General features: G+C 42.0%; 1 protein-coding gene across 11 annotated transcripts in view; it reads right to left on the bottom strand.

Moving 5' to 3' along the window:
- Nucleotides 1-22522, bottom strand: part of ehbp1l1a (EH domain binding protein 1-like 1a) — a 43003-nt gene that overhangs the window by 14393 nt on the left and 6088 nt on the right. The window contains exons 2-18 of one of the 11 annotated variants that reach the window (XM_023154979.3): nucleotides 20546-20603; nucleotides 20142-20237; nucleotides 20010-20063; nucleotides 18749-18927; nucleotides 18275-18420; nucleotides 14858-14926; nucleotides 13713-13958; nucleotides 13123-13185; nucleotides 9664-9879; nucleotides 9403-9546; nucleotides 9112-9285; nucleotides 8934-8993; nucleotides 8747-8852; nucleotides 3170-6204; nucleotides 3029-3083; nucleotides 2631-2834; nucleotides 67-393 (exon numbers count right to left, since the gene is read on the bottom strand). In XM_023154979.3, the coding sequence (XP_023010747.3) occupies nucleotides 67-393; nucleotides 2631-2834; nucleotides 3029-3083; nucleotides 3170-6204; nucleotides 8747-8852; nucleotides 8934-8993; nucleotides 9112-9285; nucleotides 9403-9546; nucleotides 9664-9879; nucleotides 13123-13185; nucleotides 13713-13958; nucleotides 14858-14926; nucleotides 18275-18420; nucleotides 18749-18927; nucleotides 20010-20063; nucleotides 20142-20237; nucleotides 20546-20603 (5232 nt within the window). The remainder of the gene's footprint in view (nucleotides 1-66; nucleotides 394-2630; nucleotides 2835-3028; nucleotides 3084-3169; nucleotides 6205-8746; nucleotides 8853-8933; nucleotides 8994-9111; nucleotides 9286-9402; nucleotides 9547-9663; nucleotides 9880-13122; nucleotides 13186-13712; nucleotides 13959-14857; nucleotides 14927-18274; nucleotides 18421-18748; nucleotides 18928-20009; nucleotides 20064-20141; nucleotides 20238-20545; nucleotides 20604-22522) is intronic. The other 10 variants (XM_023154981.3, XM_024799192.2, XM_023154980.3 and 7 more) reach the window with 10 other exon arrangements.

Raw genomic sequence — 22522 nt, 5'->3', positions numbered from 1 at the left:
CACTCATAAGCCAAATAATAGAGATGTTATCATCAAAAATGTACACACCATGCAACCAGCACTCACCCTTTTTCCAGCTGACAAGAAGACAACACCACTCTAACCTCATCCTGTTCTACCTCAGTCTGCTGCCTTGGAAGTAAACCTTCAGTGCACATTGGTGTTTGAACAGCGACCTTCCCTGTGAGTAATCTTTCCTCTGTATCCTCCGTAGCATGGCCGATAGAAGCCTCACACCTGTCCTCGATGGGAATGGTGCAATTTGTAAAGACTTGAAAAAACTCATCCGAAGGGGTCATTGTTGCATCCAAAGAAGAGAGAGGCTTGGGTTGGTGATCAGCTTCAGCTAACCCAGAGTTCGATGGCCCCAAGATTGATGCTACAGTTTCGTAACTGAGAAATGAATTCATATATGAGTGAATGAAAACTAGAACTATGTATAATTTGTCTCCTCTATCAGCATGTAGCTCATTACAGAAGCCAGTAAATATTGGCGATGTGTTCCCATGCAAATGCAGCCTAGTAAAGTTTTCACTTCACTTAAAACTACACATTTGAAAATTAAGGGAGTTTAATATTGTGGTGGGATGTTTTCTGTGGCTTGAGTTCAGGAGAGGGGTGGTGGAGTGGGTTCAGGGGTCAGTGCTAGGGGAGGCTGGTTAACCTGGACCTGGAGCGGAGGTGGAGTCAGAGTCACAACGTCACCTGTGCATGTTGGCACAGTGTCAAATAAAGTGAAAACTGCATCAGAAGCACAAGCAGTGTGCGGCATGTCGGGACTACGACAAAACGGAGTATGTTACGGTGGCGCCCAAGTTCCCGACATGTTGTGTACCCATGACCCGTGCAGCCATGGAGATGCTGGCTCAAATGGTAGCTGAGCGAGCAGGACAGGTGCTCTACACCATCGGCCCTCTGACGCCCTCCCCCAGTCCAAGAGCGACGTACAAGGCTGCAGTAAGGTGCTAACGGAGTACACAATGGGCTATGGTGGATTCGAGCTGCAAGCAGACCCTGGTTCACCAAACCTTGTGTTGACCGGGGGCATTGTTGGAAGCAGAGTGGGTGGAATTTAAGAGTGTGGATATCCCTTAATATCCCATAGTGCTGGTGAATTAAATGCACCGACTTAAGGCTGTGGTTAGCTCCCGACTTTCACACCCTGGGACCAGATTTGACTGGATTTAGAAAGCTAATGGGTGTCTGTAGGGGTGACATGTCAGTTTAATTCAATGGAATTGTATTTATATAGTGCCAAATCACAACAACAGTTGCCTCAAGGCACAGCATGCGGACTCTAGCGACATGGAAACAACAGGGCCTTCACTGGAGAACCCGCCGGTTCCAGTGATTCGCTCCATGGAATATTTTCCACTAGAGCATTCTCATAAAGATACTACACTCAGCTTTGACCGAGTGATGAATGGTTTTCTCTGGGTGCCACTTTAGCTCACTGGGATAAGCATGCAGCCATATGCCGTACAGCTGAAAGCAGCTGGCCCTGATTCTGACCCGTGGCCTTTTGCTACATATCTTCCCCTCTCTCTGCTTTCAATTGATACATTAACTGTATCTATTGAATAAAGCCAAAAAAGTGGTCTGCCTAGTGCATCCTCCACAGAATGTCTTCTGGTGAACCAGCCTGATTAATCTGTTAAGGCCAGTGTCTACCACCCTGAGAATGACAAGCTGGTGGAGTCGCTGAACAAGACAAGTCAACGAAGTCAAGACAAGGATGAGAGTAACTGGTATCACTGGCTAGACTCCACCGAGTTTTCTCCTTTTTAGTTGCTGTTTGGCAGAAACCCACAGGGAGTGTTGGACCTGATTAAAGAAAAATGGGATGAAGGTCTCACCCAGGGAAAAATAAAATTCAATACATCCTGGACCTGAGAGCAAGGCTTTAGTCCAGTTTCCACAGGAGAATCGCCCCCCTGCCCAGTAACATCAGCAGTGGCTGTACAATAGAGGGACTAGGCTAAGACATTTTGTATTGCTCCCTTCATCAAGCTCACAATTACTCACCAAGTGGCAAGGACCCTCGGTGGTCACACAGGGAGTGGTTGATATTGACTATGAAGTGGTGCGGTCAGACAGGGGTGAAGCCACACAAATATACCACCTCAACCTCCTAAAAGAATGGAGAGAGGCTGATACTGCTTCTCTGGTGAGCTCGGTTAAGGATCGAGATGAGTTGGAGCCCAGCGTACCAAATTCAACCATTGCCCCAGCTTACCCCATGTCCCAGGTCGACAAACTCCTAGACCAGTTGGGCACTGCTTGCTTTTTCACAATGCTGGATTTAACCAAAGGCTACTGGCACATTCGCTTGTCTCCAGAGTCTACAGAAAGAAACTGCCTTCTTCTCTTCATACAGATTGTACCAATTTATTACAAGGGCTGGGGGCTTTTAGTCCCAGCAGGTGAGCGGGGTTGACCAACGTGGACGAGGCTGACTAAAAGAGCCAGCCTGTGGATGTTGGCACATAAAGATAAAGTGAAAACTGCACCGTGAGCACAAACAGTGTCACAAGTCTAGAATGACCTGGACACTGAAATATCAGACTCTGTCTAGGATTATTAATAAGCAACCCATGCTTTATGCAGTTGGTTTCAGTTTGAACACTTACCCTTTGTGGAAAACACCCACAATAGCACCCACTAATCCAGAGATATCTTTTTCCTTTTCTGATAGAGAGGATTCTCCTTTTTTTTCTGTTATTGTTCCTTCAGCTTCCAATAGTTCCCAACCTAAGATTCCCACCAGCTCAGATCTTTCCAATGGTTTCTTCACTCTTAGGTCTTCCTCTGCTGTCCTCTCTATTTCAGATTTTCTGAGGACCCGAATATAAAGGATTTTAAAGCCTGGCTGTTAAAACTTAATTAGCACTAAAATTATAATATCATGAAATTCAACGTCATATTTGTTGTCAGTTTACCATGCAATCTAAATTTGCTGGCCGAAGCAGTGCATGTTAGGCAAACACTAAATGCAAAAAACGCAAGAGCATCAGGCACGTCCACTTACCTATTATCTACATTAAGTTCTATGTTTTGCTTGGCACCAATTTTAAGTTTCTCTTCTGTTTAAAAGAAAAATCAAATGGATTAAAATGTATGGCAAAGAAAGATAACTCCGAGCTTTATATTAACATTACAAATGTCTCACCATATGAAAGTTCTGTGCTTGGACTGCTACCAGGTACAAAAGAAACACCAGGATTTCCTGTGTCTTTGAGATATGACTCTGCATGAGGTAATTCTTGCAAGGTTTGCTTCTTAGTTGCAGGTGGCACAGGCATTGTTTTTGCAGTTGGATTCAATTGCAAAATACTGGGGAACCCAGGAGTTTGAGTGAGTTTTGGACACGATGGAGCCATTGCTACCATGTTCTTAACTTCATCTTGCTTATGGTCTTGTTTTGCAGGAAACTCTCCAATGCTAATTCTTTTATTGCGTAGGTTTTTAAACAAGATCTTGTTGAATGTTGCCACGGTTTGTATGTTCATAGATTCAGCACTATGCCTTCTGGCTGATGGAAAACCTGGGATGCATGAAACACATGGAGCAGAAGAGTTTAGGCTGACCATATTTGGTGATTTGTTTGTAATTTGAGCAGACGGAAAACCGGATGCTCTGGCTTTTTTGGGGCAAGACCCCACTTGTGCTATCATGTTTACGTTGAAGCAATCCGACTTGACCTGTTGAGTAAGTACCACAAACATTTCTGCCATTTTCTTCTGAGGTCTTGACAAAATAGATTTTGTTTCACTTAGCCAACCTGTGCTTGGTACTGGAGTCATGGATGCAAATCCCTTGATACATGAAGCACTGGCACAGTAAGGTACAAAACTTATTCTGGATTTATTCTTGGAATTGTAATGGGGCGCAGACTGGAATCCAGGGATTCTGGAGTTTTCTGGGCAAGCTGGCACCATTAAATGCATAATCTCTGCATTTTGATTTGGAACATCTTTAAGAAAAACTGTCTCCTTTGGATTTTTATGCATAGATCCATAAGTATATGGATCTAAAAGCCACTGGGATTTTAAGCCCACTTTGAGTGAGGCAAACCCTGGCAAACTTGATACTTGCGGGCAAGCGGGTAGGAGAGTTAGGATATTGTATTTAGTGACAGTAGGAAAGCCTGGAATCAATGATGATCTTGTACACGATGGAACTAAAGGAAGCATGTGGCTTGGTTTGTCTATGATCACTGGTGAGCAGATTATGCTAAGATGAGTATTCCTTTGTGGTCTGTGCATCAGTAAATCCGTTTCAGATGGCCATCCCACGTTCAGATGTGATTCAATCGATGAAAATCCAGGTACAGCAGAAATTACTGGACACAAAGGAAGGAGGTTGACCATATTCAGGCCATGAATTTTGGGACATGGAACAGATGGGAAACCAGGAATACTTGAAACTTTGGGACAAGTTGGTAGAAGGAAAACCATTAATTTCATTACTCTCTCATTACTTGTCATTTTGCTCTCTCTGTCCATCTGCTTGTCTTTCATTCTTGGTTCAAACAGTGGTTCCTTGCTTATTATCCAGTCTTTTGAATCATAATATGATGGAAATCCGGCTATTTGTGACAGTTTGGGGCATGAGCATGAAAGACTGACCATATCTGTCATATCTACAACATTATACAATCTGGGATTTGGCACAGAGGGAAACCCAAAGATGCACGAATTCCTTGAGCAACTTTGTGCAAGAGAAACGATTCCATTCATGTTTTTAGGTATTTTATCGAGCTCCATTACTAACACGAGCTCCCTTTCAGACGGCTTCTTCCACAATGGTTGATGAATGGTGTTCCAGTTTTTGCTGTCAGCTTGTAATGATGGAAAACCAGCTATACTGGAGACAGTGGGGGAAGATGGAAGGAGACTGAGCATTCTAGACTTATTACAGATTACTGTCGGTGCAAAAACAGATGGAAATCCTGGGACAGAAGCTTCTTTTGGACAAATCGAGGCAAAGGTTGACATTACCTTCATTTCACCATGGTCAAGGCTATATTCAGTCATTATGAGGTTGAGTTTCGCTTGTTTTACTGCTAAAGGTCTAAAATCTGTTATCCAGTTTTTGCTGAAAGGATTCTCCAATAATGAGGGAATGCCTTCAATTAGAGAGATTTTTGGACAAGAACCTAAAATGCTGTTTTTAGCCAATCCACACTTTACTATAGTAGATTGTGGAATCACGGTCATGTCTGTTATTGAGGAATGCTCTGGACATGTTGGCGTCAAAACTCCCGGTTCTTGAATTCCATCCTTCTCTCTTAGTAACACTTCTCTTTCAGTCATGGCACTAAATTCTTCTTGCGACATCTTTGATCTGCTATCAATAACAGATTCTGAGCCAGGTATGCTGCATACATCTGGACCAAAGTGATTTGTATAACTGTATTGAGACACAGATGGGAATCCTGGATTTCTAGCCTTCCTGGGGCAAGAGCGTGCCAGTGAAACCATTTCCTTCTTTTCACTTTCATTCTTCTCTAATGAAGATGGTGGTAATATTCGCTGTATTTGAGATTGTTTCTTCCAGATTAGCTTTCGATCAACACGCCACTGTTTTTCATAATCTGGTGGCATTTTGGATGGCATGCCAGCAATGTTTGTCAACCTGGAACAGGTCCCCAAAAAATTAACCTGTTTATAGCCCGTTTCAGGCGCCACACAACTTTGCACACATTGTGCACTAGGCTGGCAAACATTTTTATCTATTTCTAGATATACGTCTCCTTCTGGGTGAAGAGCAAGTTCTGTGGTTGCAACTTCAAAATCTTTTGATGACTTTTTCCAAGTAGATTCATTGTGCACAAGGGATTCAGATGTTTGTTCAGAAGTAGTAGGAAATCCAAATGTGCTGCTGATGGTTGGGCCAGGCAACAGTATCCCAGCTTTTCTATTTGTCTCCATCTGCGTGTCAGCCATTTCTTTCATCATCTCACTGTCTTTCTGTGGTGCTTTTCTAATTTCCTCTGTAGTCACCTTTGGTAGCTCTTCCCACAGAATGATCCTGTCTGCAGGATAACTTTCTGTAGTCATTTTTGGTAGCTCTTCCCATTGAATGGTGCTACTATTTGGAGGTTTTTGTAGTTGCTGTTCAGCGTTATTTACTTGGGTTTGGGATAGTGGTTTTGCAGCACCAATCGAACATGTTGACTGCAGTAAAACCACGTTTTCATCACTAAAGAAAAGGTAAATACAAAGTCACAGTCAATACTCTACAGTCAAGGAGGAGGATGCCACAATAATATAATAAATATATTAAATCATTTTATTAAAGATCAATGCAATTCAAGTTCATAATCTTCATAATAATACAGTGAAACTCTGGTACAGGGTTACGGTCACTGTGAAGTAGATATAAATCTTTTAAAATCATTTTAAAATCATTTTTTTAAAATAACACGCTTGAATAAAGCACTGTTACTACTCTTTGTTCCTTTAATAACTTCATAATGTCATGCATGGTATTCGACAAATGCATTTCACAACAAACAGTCCAGTACTAAGACACCACACTCAAGAACTGCACCCCACAAACAAAGCACCAAGTCACAACATTTTGCTGATGATGATTCCACAGCGACTGTGCAACTTTTTTTTTTCCATTTCTTCTGACTTTGTTGCAATGCATAGTCTTTGATTACTTTTTTATTTGCTTTATATTCAGTGCTTTTAGCTGCAACCAGTGTTGCTCAGTAACATCACTATTGTTGGAATAGTGACAATAACAACAACTGAAGCTCATCTCATAAAAAGAGCATAATTAATGGCATCCAGAGCAGAGGTCAGGTATCACGCTCACATACACTTACCTGCTCTCACTGTTTCACTGTTCCTAGCATACCAGTAATACCATAATCTGACGTAATGGCAACCAGTGACTCTGAAAGTGACTTCAGTGATCTCAGCTCCTTTGGCAACACTCTCTCTCCTTTGTAACTTTAACTTACTTTATATTTTTAGCAACCACAAAAAAGTTCAAAACTACACAACTGATGCAAACTACAAATAAGAATTCTGCCAGCTGGTGTTTAGCTGTAACAATGTATCACATCACTGCATCACAATGCAAAGCAAGGGACTAGCAATCACAAATAGTGGCCTGTCAGGAAATGAGTGGCACATTTTACAAATCACATTTCTAAAAGCAGAATCAAAAAGCAGAAGTTTCAAAAATTTCACCCAGAAACATCAAACAGGGAACTCAAACACTGTTTTTAAAGCAACCGCTTCATCTTCTTAACATGGAGTCTAAAATCAGATCTAAAATCTGATTGGTCTGGCCTTTTCTCATAACTTTCCAACCCTGTTCAGTTGAGATGATGATTGGTTGACTTGAATTTCAGCAGCCTTGATGGGAAAGGTTCATGACTTCTTATGCAGCTTGATTAGAGACAATATATCAGGCGTAACTCGACTTGACAGAAGCCTTACTAAAGAAATGTTCTTTCAGTGGATGTTGTTGACTGTTTCCTTGAGGTGGATGTAGCTGCTCTGAGGTAGAGCAGGTCATCTACTAAGGTTAAGGAAGGTTAGTGGTTTGATCCCAGGCTGCTCCAGTCTGCACGCCAAACATCTTTGGGCAAGATACAAACTCCAAGTTGCTCTCCGATGCGTCCATCTTTCCAAAGCATGCCACGCATTCTGTGAATTTTTTCGGGACTGAAATAGCATGGGGTGGTTTTATATATTGTAATAAAAAATTGCATTTTTGCAATTAGTGCAAACTCAAAAAAAATTTATTGCACTAATTTTTGCAATTAGTGCAATTTATTTTCTTGATCTCGAGGCTGTTTTGTTCATTCTTTCTTGTAGACCGCGTTGTTGCTCAGTAAATACATGTTCTTCTTACAATTATGACACTATTATCATTTATTAAAAGCAACACTTCCTGAGTCACATTAAACATTATGTAATAATAAATAAATACTTTTTTTCTATTCCCCACCAGAATCATCTTCCTGTGTAACTCTTTACAGTTCAGGTGCTATTTTTAAATCACTTAAAGTGAGTCCTGTTTTACCTCCTCTTGTAAAGTTGAATACTTGCAGAAAATAAACTAAATGTGTGTTTTTTCGGTGCAAGATTTCCCGTTGAGGATTGCTGCTCATGTGAGTCTCTGAGCTTTCAGCAGGTTATTTGATGAATACATCGTTCCCAGGCCAAAAAAGGAAAATCTCAGTTGCACGGTGAGACCACGAGCATGATCGTTGTTTATTTCAAAATTCACTGGTTTGTTTCCTAAATTTGTCTCACGTGGACAACAGTGAAACTGTTGCATAGCATGCCAGCATGTAATTTTGTTACACTGAAAAATTGGGGATTTGTTGGTCACACAAACACAATCTTTGCACACCTCACTACTCAGATTTGTTTCACTGTGACTTTGTTAAAAAATGAAAATCCAATCAAAAGTTCTGACAAAGCACAAATGGAGAGAACATAACTTCCAGACAATGTCGTTACACAGCAGCTTCAAATAAAGTGGCTCAGAATTACATGAGAATATAACCTTAAAGAGGAAAAACAGTGTTTTTCATTTTTATAGGCCAATTAAACAAGGATAACTACACCTCATGAAGTACTCTCGAAACTACAGTTTGATAGAACCATAAGCAAAAATGTTGTGATAGGGGAACGTGGATTATTGTTAGACGATCGTGAAAACACAGCAAATGTTCAGAAGTGCCAAACTCAAGCAGCCTGCAGGAACAACTTACCCTGCTGATGCTTTGGCAGCGTCGAGTCCACACGCTGTATCTCTTTTCCTCTCTGAAGCTCTGACCTTCTCTGACCTTTGGCTGGCTGGGCCTCCAGGGTTAGAGGCTAATAACATACAGTTCAGAGAGTTAGCCATGCAGTCCGTACTGTAGGCCTTACCCCACTGAATGCTGACTTGATGCTTACCTGTGGGTGCTGTGCACTGGTTATCCTCTTCATTCAGGGTGCTCAGCTGTCTTTTGAACTCTAATAAGAAGGAAAAGCAAAGATACGATTTTACAAATCAAGCTAAAAAACGAGGTTCGTGTGCCATCACGCTAGCATAGCAGCTACACTCTTTTCTGTGCTGAACCTAACCATGTACCTGCATCATGTTCACAGACTGAAAGAGAAGGAAACACATGAGCAGAGGAAAGATGTAGAGAAGGTGAGGCGGTCTCTAATGCAGATGTGACCTGAGGTTTCCAAAAAGAAACATATCCAGACCCTCCGCTGGGTTTCTCATCTAAAGGCTGAGCAGTGGGCAGAGAAGATGAAGCTGACAGGAAAGAAAACAAGAAGGGAAAAACAGAGACGAATGAAAGAGAAGTACAGCAAGCAGCCTCTGATCAACATGGCAGAGTACTGGTCTGGGTTTAAAGTAGAGCAGAATTACATGGCATCTCTAGTCTCTGCTTTTTCTGCAGAAGTGCAGCTTGTCCAGGATCACTGACAAAGGGATGCAGAGACGTAGGAGAGTGGGCCAGCTGTGCTAGAGGGACCTGAGATTTAGGAGGCCTCCATTCAGTCTGCCAGGAAGCTGGAAAACAAAGGGGAAAACATGGGAGGACAGAGTAAGGAAAAACCAAAGGTAAAGGTCAAGTAAAGGGTGTGGAAAATATCTGCTTGGTCTACACTTTAATCTCTGTCCCTTTACCTGACTCTGGGGAAAACGGTAGACTTGTAGGTTTGATATGGGCAGACCCCATATCAGACTCTAGCAGAGGTGGGGCAAGCTTTTCAGAGGTGGAGCAGGCTTTGAGAGCAGGACGTGGCGGAGGTATAGGGAAAGAGCTGAGTAGAGCTGAGGATGATGATGAGGAAACAGAGGAGAAAGAAGGACCACTCTGCTCTCTACGTGCACTAGTACAGGCTGAGAAAAGACAAGACAAGACAAGAAAAGACAAGAAAAGAAAAGAAGAGAAAAGAAAAGAAAAGAAAAGTTATCGCTGCATTATTGTGATAATCAAGACAGCAAACTTTTCACATGTGAAAATATACAAGGGAAGCTTACCTGTGCATGCAGAGTACTACATATAACATCGGCTGCATGACACACTACTTTGTGTAAAACACTACATTTGGCAGCAGTTTGACAACTTTCCAAGGATACATTTAGTTTTAGTATTTAACATATGAAAGTATTTATTCTGCAGTTATTTTCAAAGCTATGACATCAGAGCTCTGTCAGTGCTTAATGTAATGGTCTGTTCTCAAAATAGATTCAGATCAGTAAGTCTCATTCTCAATATGAAAACTATACTTCTAATGATGGGTCCACACAGGAAGTAACCAGCAGTGACGTGGGGCCAGAGGCCACTGAGACAGGAACAGCCTGTGAAGCAGTGGGTCAACTTTAACACTTTAACCACCTACCAACATGCTCGGCTTCCCTCTATCACATCTCAAGGCCAAACTGGTTTCATCATAGGAAGACATGGATTCTTTGTTTGGAATATTGTGCAAAGAGAAACTGCTGAGATCTATCCTGATTTAAATCCCATGTGTAGGCTGGACGGAGATATTTAAAACACTTTTCAGGTTTTTGGGACTCCTGCCCGTCCCGTCTGCCCAACAGATTGATTTTCCCAAGTGGACCACCACAGCTTTTGCTATAATGGTCCACTTGACTGGCATAGTTTGTTCAATTTTTATTATTTAGATTTTATTACAAACAGAACGTACAGGACTGGGGGGCCAGGAAAGAGAAAGACGAGGGGGAAAGAAAAGAAACTGAAAATCTGCTCGATCACCTGCTGAGAAAAAGAAACAGCACAGCAGGGAAACCACAGCACCAACCAACATGAGCATCAGTTACAGTGAGCAATAAATATCCAGTGTTACTGAGCAGCATACAGAGCTAATAATGCATGATATGTTTAGACCACGATAGTGTGTGTGTGTGTGTGTGTGTGTGTGTGTGTGTGTGTGTGTGTGTGTGTGTGTGTGTGTGTGTGTGTGTGTGTGTGAGCTTGTATTCTGCTTGTATTACCACTTGTCCCTTAACCGAATTGATAACTTATTTCCTTGTTAATTTACAGTTAGCCATAATGCTTTAATTTATGCATTGCTGGTGTAACTTTGTTTGACACACTATCCTGGGTTTGTTTGTGGTAGCAGCAGTTACATCTATTACATCCATGCATATGTTTTAAAGCAAACACTACTAACCATCAGGTCATTTGAATTTTCTTCTGTTCACAGGCAAATGTCCGGTAAATTATGTTTCTTCATATTGCTTTGGTTATAATTACCATGTTTGTCCATGTATTCAGGTCCTATATTTAAGACGGGTATATGGGAAGGGCCGCCAAGTATTTCCTGTTTATACCCACATAGCAAAGTTGGTATGGCCCTGATCTGGCCCACACAATGTGCTTACACATGGCCCACATGCCGCAAAGAATGACGGCCCTTTGGTGGCCCAGATCTGGTTTGCCAGAGGTGGCCCACACATGGGCCAGCACAAGGCCAGTTGCAGACACACTGCTGGCTCAGATGTCAGCCTAATGTGTACCTTAATCAAGCCATGTAATAACAACATGTGCCGGAACATAATAGTGCAAAAGTAACATAACTCTGTTCTTTTATAGCGCTTTTTTGCTCTCCCAGATTACTCAAAGTGCTCTATGCCACATTCACCCACTTTCTCTAAACTGAGTGCTTCCTAACTGCATTCATTCACATTCACACTCTTGACATGCCGACTGGAGGAGCCAGGGATTGAACCACCAACCTTCCGATCAGTAGCTGACCTGCTCTTCCTCCTGAGCTACAGCCACCCGGTGGTGACCGTGAGTAAACCGTCACCAGGTTTTGGATAAAGTGTAAACTAACAAACCTGTCAAACCTGCATTTGAAACGTTGGCTACCACAGCAGTATAGTATTGCAACAAGGCATTTGGGTCCTCTAACTAAAATAGGAAAACAGGAACATGAATAGTGCCATCATTGCCAGACCTGGCCCACATCTGGTTGACATACACCCTGCCATGACACCAGTCAGTCAGAAGTGCCAGCTTGATGCCGGATCCGGGCCAGACCTGTTTTCTATGAGCATGCAATCACATAGACAGTGCCATCTATGCCAGGCCTGGCCCATATCTGGATGACATACGTCTTATCATGCCAGAGGTCAGCCAGCAGTGCCGGCTTGATACCAGCTCCGGGCCAGACCTGCTTGCTATGTGGGTATAGGGTCATGAGGTCATTAATTGCATCACTGGGTGTAACCAAATGAAGTTTTTTTTCATTTTGTATTGATTATTTTCTTTAAAGTAGCCTTTTGAGTTGTACTTCATGCAGTGTTTTACTTTTCAAACCATTTAGCTGAGTAAATGAGTTTGTCAATTTCATGCATAATCTTATTCCTGTTCTTTGTTTAGAATTGTATTGTTTGGTCCGACCTATTTGTTTCGATGGTAGAGACTAACGAGGTTCAGGTGTGGATAAAATCCTGTATAAAGCAAGTGGGATTTTTTCCTACCAGGTTGATTGTTTTATGGAGATGCCAGAAATAAAGTATATTTAAAAGAAGCTTAAATAGTCTGCTGATGCTGTTTACTTATCACCTTCCTTGCTGCTTACGTTATGCTACTTCACAGTGTCTAATAATGGGCGTGGGGAGCTAGAGGGCACGGGAACTCAGTCCTGAGTTAAACCTTTCTCAATTCCAAGACAAGAAGCAACTGCCAAGATAGCCAGGATAGCATTGGCTGGCTAGGACAGCACATCCATGAAATGGTTACCCAGGCAACCTAAGACAGGAACATCAGCTGAACACCAACTAAGCAACAAAGCAAAGTATCACTTCCTGTGTGGACCCACCTTTAGTTTACCTGTTGCTATCAGATTTTATTTCCTTCATACATTTTATGGTATGTTTGCTTAAATGGATGTTTTACCCTGAAGTGCAGCATTACCCTAAATACATAAATACCAGTTTACATGATGCATCTACTCTAATGTCAATACGAACAGAGCAGAACGGGATTCCTTGCAAACGGCTTTGTTTTTTCCAAAACAAAGCTGTTTGCAAGGAATTTGAGGATTGAGGGAGATAGAAAGATGGATCAGAGGGTAAAGGGGAATTTTGAAGAAATTAAAGAGAGGAAACCTTGGGCCTTCAAGGCTTCAGTTGAAGAGGAGCCAAAATGGAAGCTTTGGGGCCTTTGAGGAGCTGAAATGTCCACGAGACGCCAGCAGAACATGTCCAGGAAGCGCCAGAATCAGAAGAGAAAGGGAGCAGTGTGAAGATAAAAGACAAATAACGAGAGCAAGTGAAAATATGCAGACTGTTAACTACGCTACAACCAGAAGACAGGATTCACAGCATTTATGAAAATGCACATGAGAGGTGAAGGAGAGAGTGCAGGCAGTGGAGATGAGTTTGATGGCAGGAGTAACCTACAGCCTCACCTCAGTTGTTGCAGCATTAGCTATAATAATGACTTCTAGCATTATAATAGGATATAATGAGAAAGAAATATCAACAGTGAGCTGCAGTTTTATCCTAACTTTACTAAGAATAGGTGTAAATCCATGAACATACACTCCTTTAACAGAAAGTGCTTCAGCTCTGCAACTGGTGCAACAGATGCATTGATGCATTAAATCAAATGCAGATAATCCCTTTAAAAATGGGCTCTCAGGGTCAAAGAGAAGAAAGGGAAGCACACAAAACTAGTAACATCTGTTGACGAGTACCTGATCCAACAGTGTGCTGGAAGATTTTGGGGAGTACAGGAAGGTGAGAGTGTGCAAAGGCTGGCAACGAGTAGGCATCGGGAGAGGGCCGAGCTTGCTGGGTAGTGCTCGGTGGTTGTGCGTGGGTTTGCAATGAGAAAGATGGAACAGATGGATCAGGGACTGGCAGTGACAGTAGAGGATAAGATGGTGCTGAAAAGGTGGAAGAAATGCCAGAAGACCTTTTCCTATCAGTCTCTGAGGTCACTGAGTGAAAGATATGACATGCACAGGGATAAGGGAGAAGATGGAAAATAAAGAAATGAAATAAAGGTCAGCAGGAAACAGGAAACAAGCAGAAATGTAAAAACATAATGACATGTGTACTCCCAAACTCCCAAACTGGCTCTAATAAATAAAAAGGTCAGGTTGGACACTGATTTTAACCCATTAAATCAGTTTTAGGCCAAACCTTTAGGTCAAATTAATGTAACTCTTGTTCCAGGGGCACAATCGAAAAATTGCAATGGTTTATAAAAGCACCAACTCTGTGCTTTTCAGTGATATTAGGGTCAGTATGGTCCTCCCAGGCAAGGCGCCACATCCAGATCTTGTCAAATAACACAGAAAACAACAAAAACAAAACAAATTTTTAAAAAAACACAATAAAAAGAACCAAAATGCCTTTAAAATGTCTGTTTTCTGCAGAGCTCCATCACACTGACTCTCTCTTCTTTCAACCAAACTTTAATGCAACACCATGCCTGGCATTACCGTAATTACTCTAATAAAACTGAAAAGCACAAATCGCTGCTTTTAGGAAGCTTTGGAATTTTTTCATTTGAGCAAATGTTTCAGGAGTTACAGATGTTTAAAAAAAAACATTGGAAAATGCACGGCGACAGGTTAGGCTTTAGATCAGGGTGTCAAACTCCAGTCCTCGAGGGATGTTGCAGCAGTGACACATGAAAAGGTTTCAGGACACCGGCCCTCGAGGCCTGGAGTTTGACACCCTGGTTTAGAGGGTTAAAGTAAAGTCGCAGATGCATATATGAAAGTGGGTTTTTGTGTTATTTTTAAGAAAACATATGTGAGTGTGGAAAGTGGAAGAGAGGAACTGAAAGGAGGAAGAGAAATGATAATAAATTCACAGAAGTGAGAATTACCTGTGGGGCCTAATTCAACTACAGGCCTCCAGGCCAGATCATGAACTCTTTCAGTGGGGGAAGCAGAGGCTTTTGTATGAAGAAAGAAAACAGCAGGCAGAGTGATTAAAAGAATGGAAAGCACATTTTATATAGGAAACCAAAAAGGAAGCAGCAACAGTTAAGGAATATAAGTTCAAAGAGAAACAGAATAGAGAGAAGGGGCATAATTTCCTCCCTCCAACATGAGTCTAAGCTAAAAACAGTTTCTAAAATGCTTCGTTCATGTGGCATTGATTCCATATCTACCAGAAACAGAACAAATCTGTTTGGAAGTGCCATGAAAAACATATGAGCCCTTTTCAAGATTTCTTAGTTTTTTCATATTTGTTGTTACAAATCAAGAAAATTTTAATATCAGACAAAGATAAGGAGAATAAATACAAAATACAGTGCAACACAATAAAGTTACGATTTCATTATTGGAACAAAGCCATCCAAACCTACCTGGCCTTCTGTTAAAAAGTAATTGCTGCCTTTATTAAATCATGAATTAACTGCCTCCAAACCTAATAACTGCTCGTGCCACCCTTGGCAGCAAGAACTACAATCAAGTGTTTGCAATAACTGGCAACAAGTCTTTCACATCGCTGTGGAGGAATTCTGGCTCTCTTCCTTGCAGAGTTCAGACTTTTAGCAGATTGTTTTTTTAGTCATTCAGAGGTGGACTTGCTGGTGTGTTTTTCAGATCATAGTCCTGCTGCATTATTCGAGTATGCTTGACTTTCCTGCCCTGAACTGGAGATTATTTGATTTTCTGGATTCATGGTTCCATCAATCATAGTAGTCTCTGCTGGTACAGAAGCTTGAAAGCAGCTCCAGACCATCCCAGTACCACCTCCATTTCTGACTGTTGGTATCATGTTCTTTTTATTAAATATAACACTATATTTAGAGTTTTAGTAGTCAAACCTTCCAAAAAGTTAATCTTTTGTCTCATCAGGTCAGAGAATATTTTCTTAAAAGTCTTGGAGGTCATTCAAGTAGTTTTTTGGCTAATGTGAGACGAGTCGTTGAGGTCTTTGGGGTCAGAAGTGGTTTTTGCCTTGGAACTCTCTCATGGGCTGAGGCAGGTGAGGCCTGCAGTTTTTTAGATGCTGTTCTGGATTCTGTTAAGGCCACCTGAATGAGTCATGATGGTGCACTTAGATCAATGTTGTTGTTATAGGCCGGCCACTCCAAAGAAGGATCGCCTCTGTTGGTTGGCTAGATTCCCAAACCCTTAGAAATGGCTTTGAAACCCTTTCCAGACTGATAGAAGTCAATGACTACGTTGCTCAGCTGTTCTCCAGTTTCTTTCAGTCATGGCATGAAGTCCATTTTTTTCTGGTCAGCATCACTTTGTCACGCAGGTTCTAGTCAAGTGATTTCTTGATTCCTAGGTCTGGCAGTAATAAGGCCTGAGTGTCACGATATCTTACAGCATCCTGCCATGACACTGCGGGGCGACCGTGGCTCAGGGGGTTGGGACGCGTATCTGTAACCGGAAGGTCGCCGATTCGATCCCCGGGCTCTCTGTCCTGGTCGTTGCGTCCTTGGACAAGACACTTTTCCCTACCGCCTACTGGTGTTGGCCAGAGGGGCCGATGGCGCAATATGGCAGCCTCGCTTCTGTCAGTCTGCCCCAGGGCAGCTGTGGCTACAACCGTAGTTTGCCTCCACCAGTGTGTGAATGTGAGAGTGAATGAATAGTGGCATTGTAAACCGCTTTGGGTGCCTTGAAAAGCGCTATATAAATCCAATCCATTATTATTATTTGTCTCTAACCATCGGGAACCCTCACGTTAACTTTTATCGAGTGGAAAAAAGTTAGCATTCATTCTCCAGCTTCGCTGTGTTTATGTTATGGTAGCATAGCTGTGTCGCTAGCGATCACGTAGCACATCATTATATACCAGCTAGCCCAACTTCAGTAACCCTGCAAACGTCACTGCTGTTTAGTTTTCTGTCTTCATTCATGTTGGAAGTGATAGCAGAGCTGTACGTTTGAATTTTGTCAAAAATCTCTCAGTCAGAACATGCTATATCATGTTTAGGTGAAAGCTAGCGAGCTAACTTCCTGCTAGCTTCTAACTCTGTTAAATGTAACTAATCCTGTTTTTATGGATGCCTGGGTGTTAAAATTAATTGTTACACCTGGTAAAGCAGCAATGCTGATCATTTTATTAAAGATGAAAGATTTTAGACAGTTTTTAACTCTCAGTGATGCGGCTGTGTTCGTTTGACTTTGGGACCTGAAGCGGACAGAGTTTAGGACCCAGATTACTCCACGAGGCTCCTGACTACGGTGGCCGTAATGCTCCGACAATCCATCAAGCGGTGCGGCTTCATAGCTTACCAAAGTCGTACTAAAACATTTTTTGACAGATTTTTGAGCGCCGTGTACCACATAAAATCGATTTGAGGTCAGTAAGCACAACCAGAATTCATACATAAGGCGCACTGTTGATTTTTGAGAAAATTAAAGGATTTTAAGTGTGCATTATAGTGCGGAAAATGTGGTATACAGAAGAAAAGAATATATCGCGATATATATCGTTACCGCACGTGCTTCAAATTATACCACGATATGGATTTTAGGCCATATCGCCCAGCCTCAAATGGGAGTAACTACTTGTTCACACCGGGCAGGTAGATCTCCTTAGTTTTTAATAAATGATTCATCATTTAAAAGCTGAATTTTATATTTATTCAGGTCATCTTTGTCTAATCCCAAAAAGTTCATTCTGGTTATCTGGACGTCGCGTTTTCAGTGGGAGAAACATTTCGTCACTCAAACATGCAAAGCACCCAGAAGAAATCAGGAAGGGGACAAATACTTGTTCATGGCACTGTATGTATTAATTCTGGTATTGTCTTTTTAGGTACATATTTGCACTTTAAATCCAATATTTCTAGCTGCAAATTTTAAAACCTAAAAAGCGCAGGCATGCATTGACTCTTGTAGCAGAAAATATTACACAAACAAAAATCACTTGTAGAACTATCTAAGACTACCTCAGGTATTTATCCTGATTCATCAGACCAGACCACCCTATTTCATTGTCTCATCATCTAGTTCTGATGCTGTCAGGCCTTTTAGGTACTTCTGCTGGTGAACATGTACCAGCACTCTGACCAGTACATATCCATGCAGTCCCATATGCAGCAAACACAGAACCTGAACTTTTGGAGATGATATAACTGTTATCTAGCCATCATATCTGGGCCTCATCATTACATTTACTATCTGTAGGCACCTACTAAATGTGTGACACAGGTAAACCACAAGACATCGTTTATCTTCCAGGCTTTGCTTTTACCTAAAAGTTGAGTATTTTGTCTTCTGTCATTTTTAGCCTGGTTGAATCAGTGCACAGGTATCCTCACAAATCTTACCTGTAACATAAGTAACTTGTCCTGTTCCAAAGTTTGACCTTCTCTCTTCGCTGACTTCATCGTCGCTGTCATTAAAGTCATCCAGATTACCAATATCATTCTGTTTTATGCTCATAAGACTGGCCAAACTCTGCATGTCCTCATCTCTGTGATAAAACAAAGAAATCAGCAGACATCACTACCTTTATCCAGCTCCACTAATATTTTCACATACCTAACAGAAAGTTTTAGATTCAATGCAAAGCTGCTGATGTCACACTGGATGTTACACAAACTGCTGATCTGAGCGTGCTGTGCTCAAATGTCCAGATACAAATTTAACCCAACAGATTTTTATAGACCACATACGGCCATAATCCACCCAGTAAAACCTCAACAACTTGGACATTACGTTGGAAATCTGCAGAGAAAAGTAATCCTCACTGCTCCTGGAACGTCATAAAAAATAATAAATAAAAATGCTTCTTGACTTACGTGGCCTTGCCTTCCCTGAGAAAGATGCACGACAGGTTGAGCTTCAGTGTGGCTTCCACCACTTTCACAGAGAGTGGTTTGAGCGTCAGTGTTAAATCGTACTGAGCTGGTGTGGCGCTTGCATACTTCTTCATATTGACATCAGCTGATGCCAGCACTTTTTTACATCCTTTTGTCTCCTGATTTAAAAAAATAGAGTTCAAGTTTGAATGCACACACATTCATTAATCCCAAAGATAATTAGTCACCACTCAACAACAACACAACTCAAGGTCTAACCACAGTATGGCATAACATAACATTGCCCCCGCCATCTTTTTACTCAAAATATTTTTATTGAGTGATCAATACTAACAAACCCTTTCCTTACAAACCCCACAGAAGTTAGCTGCAACACCACTGAGCTTCACGTTCCCATTAACACAGACACACATCAGACCTCGATGGAATAAGCAAGTCAGTTAGTCAGCAGGAACATCCTGAAGGTTAGGATAAGGTTAGAGAAGTTTGTCAGAAAAAGACCCCAGATTTGATCAAATGTGCCCTTTTGGTTCTGGATGGAGCAGTGGATCTTTTCAAGACTGAGACACAACATGAGATCAGCCAATGATCGTGGGAGGGCGGGGCAGCAGCCTTCCACCTCAACAACATGGCACGCCTAGCCAGGAGGGAACCAAAAGACCGCAGCCGACGTTTTGCCCAGTAATATACTGATCATCCTCACAAAAATTTGCCAAGGCAGGGTAAGTCCAAAACGTGGGTTAGTTTGGCATCATCAGACCTGCACCTGTTACAGCGAGGGTCTAAGATAGGATAGATTGTAGCTAATTTGGATTTAGATAAGTGGGCCCTGTGGTACTTTGAATTGCAGTAGGGAGTAGCACAGAGCAACGTGGAGTTTACCAAAGGAATGAATCCCAGACGACATCTGACATAGATATGTCCAACTCCCTCTGCCCCACCATCTTTGATAAGGGATTCGATGTGCTTTGGATCCTAAGCTGTTCTGGTTCTACTTCGTACTTTTCTTGTCCCATCAGTTCGGTACTAGTTAGTCACATAATCATCTTGCTATTGCTACTCAGTATGGCTGGATATGGTGAGAAAATCTTCTAATTTAGTTTGTTGTTCTTCCATTTTGGTCCCGTGTCGTTACCACAGAACACCTCTATGTCCTATTAGCCAGGTAGCCAAGCTTCAGGCCCCAAGTGTTTATGATCATACCACAATATGAAAGCTAGCACAAACAGATCAGACTTACATTCTCAATAACAAAAGTCCATTCTTTGTCTTCAAACTCCTCTGCAGTCGGTTCCTGTCAGAGCATAAATAATTAGCTGAATGACATATTATATTCCCCATCTATAATCCATATAATTAATCAGCTCCATACCTTGAAGAGTGTGACCGTGATATCTAAACTCTCTGGAACCTGCCAAACCACCAAGCCTCTGTAGGGGTTCTGGATTCCTGGCTGCCAGCTGTGCAGCTGACAGAACAGAAACAGGAAGCATCAAGAAAAGGCTGCAAATCACTAAAGAGGATTATATCAGTCCAAAATGGAAAATGTGGTACGTTTTAATTGCTATGCAAATTGGATGTGCAGCCTTCATGTATTAGGTCAAAATATTTAGTAATGACTAATCCCAGTGTAAAAACTACTCCATCTGTCAGATGCTCACGTAGAAACACTGGTTTTATATTATGACAAGTCAAATTTTGTTCTTAAGTAGCGCTGGCACAACTAGCTCCTTTCGGTGCTTTGTAAAGACGCTCGTTTGTTTCTCCTTTTATTACCTTTGTGCTGTGACGTCTGCTCCTTCTGATCCACACCACTCTCAGTTTGTCCGGTTGCCTGAATAACAGCAGAGCGTATATTGTATTTTACTGTATTTTACTGATTTTACTGTGTCTGGCAGCATACAATGAGTATATTACAGCAACAACTAAAATCCTTTTTCAACACAGACACTGTCTTACACACAGATAAACAAGTTAACCAGTTTCTGAATGAAAGTTTGACTTTCACTTCAGCCAGGCTGTAGATTTTCTTCTCCAGCTTCATGTTGGTAACAAGTCCCAGGCTGTATGTGAAATCTATTTTTTACAATAGACACTGACTCTGTTGTGAGCAGAAACACTGACATGTTTTGCCTGTTTCATTGCAATCTGTGTGGCAATGATGATGGCACCCACGATTTGGTCAGACCTTGTGTAAAACACACAAGGACACACACACACACACACACATACATGCCAAACACACAGAGGACAAAGACAAAAGGGGAACCTAAATGGACAAGAAACTGAAACATACAAGCGCAATCCCAAAAGTAAGGACTCCCGCATCGACCGAAATGGGGATAGAAAGATAAACAGGTCGTGCCCGTGTCATAGCTGCTCACCAGCGCCGCCGCACAATCTTTCAAATGTTCTTTCAACTTTGGGAACAGGTGAAGTCCAGACTGTAGGGTGGATGGGTGATGACGTTTCAACCAAAGTTTTGCAACAGAGCGACAGTTTAACGGGCGACGTGTGGATGCGCGGTGTTGTGGAGAATGCTTACGCTCTTGCTCAGCATTTGTCTTCTCCAGTTCAGAAATGCCCTTCTGAGTTTTTCCAGTGTTTCACAGTGCCAGCCATCAAAGTCAACCAACAAAACCCCCTTTCAGTCCCAAAACACAGCTGAGCACTGTGCGTAAGCATCGTCCACGACACCACACGTCCACACGTCCACACGTCGCCTGTCAAACTGTCACTCTGTTGCAAAACTTTGGTTGAAACTTCATCATCCACCCTACAGTCCAGACTTCATCTGTTCCCAAAGTTGAAAGAACATTTGTTCAGAAGGCGATTCTACAGCATCGGCGATGAGCAGCTATAACATGGGCATTGTAAAACTACCAGGCTGATGCTCAGTGGACTGAGGCATAGTTGCATTATCACAAACAGGCATGGTGCAGGAGAGAGTGTCTCCTTTGAGTGGACTGGTTCTTATACAGCACTTTAACACAACCTGTAGACTCGATCATTCGCAAAAGCACTTTTTTCTACGCTGTTTCCAATCTAACATTCAGTGGATGCATCGAAGAGTAACATGGAGTTAGTATCTTTCCTGAGGATTTGGCATGCAGACTGGAGCACCATCCAACCATCAACCTAGTTAGTAAGTGACCACCTGAGCTACATCCCTCAACCCTCAGTGAGCGACTAAGCCCGTAAACTCATCAGAAAAGAGTTTACAAGGTCAAGGTTCAGGGCAGCTTTCCCATAGACATCTATGGGTTACGGTCAGGTAGGTTTGGTATACTTAAACAGGATGTTTTCAGGTTTAAGGCACCTTCATGTTCCTTTCAGTTTTCAGGCTGAAGCTGAGCCCATTGTTTCTACAGCCTGGGGTAAGACACATGCATGGGTGTGGGCGAATCATTTAAGCTTGCCATAAATGACATTTCTGTGGCATCACAATCATTGTACAAGTCTATCAGAAGAATGTTTTAAATATGGATCAGCTAGGCTGTATGCTCCTCAAACTGTGAAGCCTCCTCTAATATGGTTACACTGTAACACTGTGCATTTTAAAATGAGGTCGTTATACATCATTCCTGGTACCTGTGAATGTTTTCTTTCAGGCGCTTTTGTCTCTACAAACCACTGAGTTACTCACCACCACAGGCCTGTACATTTATAGGTCAGCACAGAAACATGTCTGTTATAAATAGTGCAGCAGGTGTTGCTCTAAGCTCTGTGAAGCGTGTTGTCCATGTCTGTTCT

This window comes from Maylandia zebra, linkage group LG3 (genome assembly GCF_041146795.1).
Source record: "Maylandia zebra isolate NMK-2024a linkage group LG3, Mzebra_GT3a, whole genome shotgun sequence".
NCBI classification, from domain to species: domain Eukaryota; kingdom Metazoa; phylum Chordata; class Actinopteri; order Cichliformes; family Cichlidae; genus Maylandia; species Maylandia zebra.
Note: the sequence above shows the minus strand (reverse complement) of the source record. Positions and strands in the feature narration are given on the sequence as shown.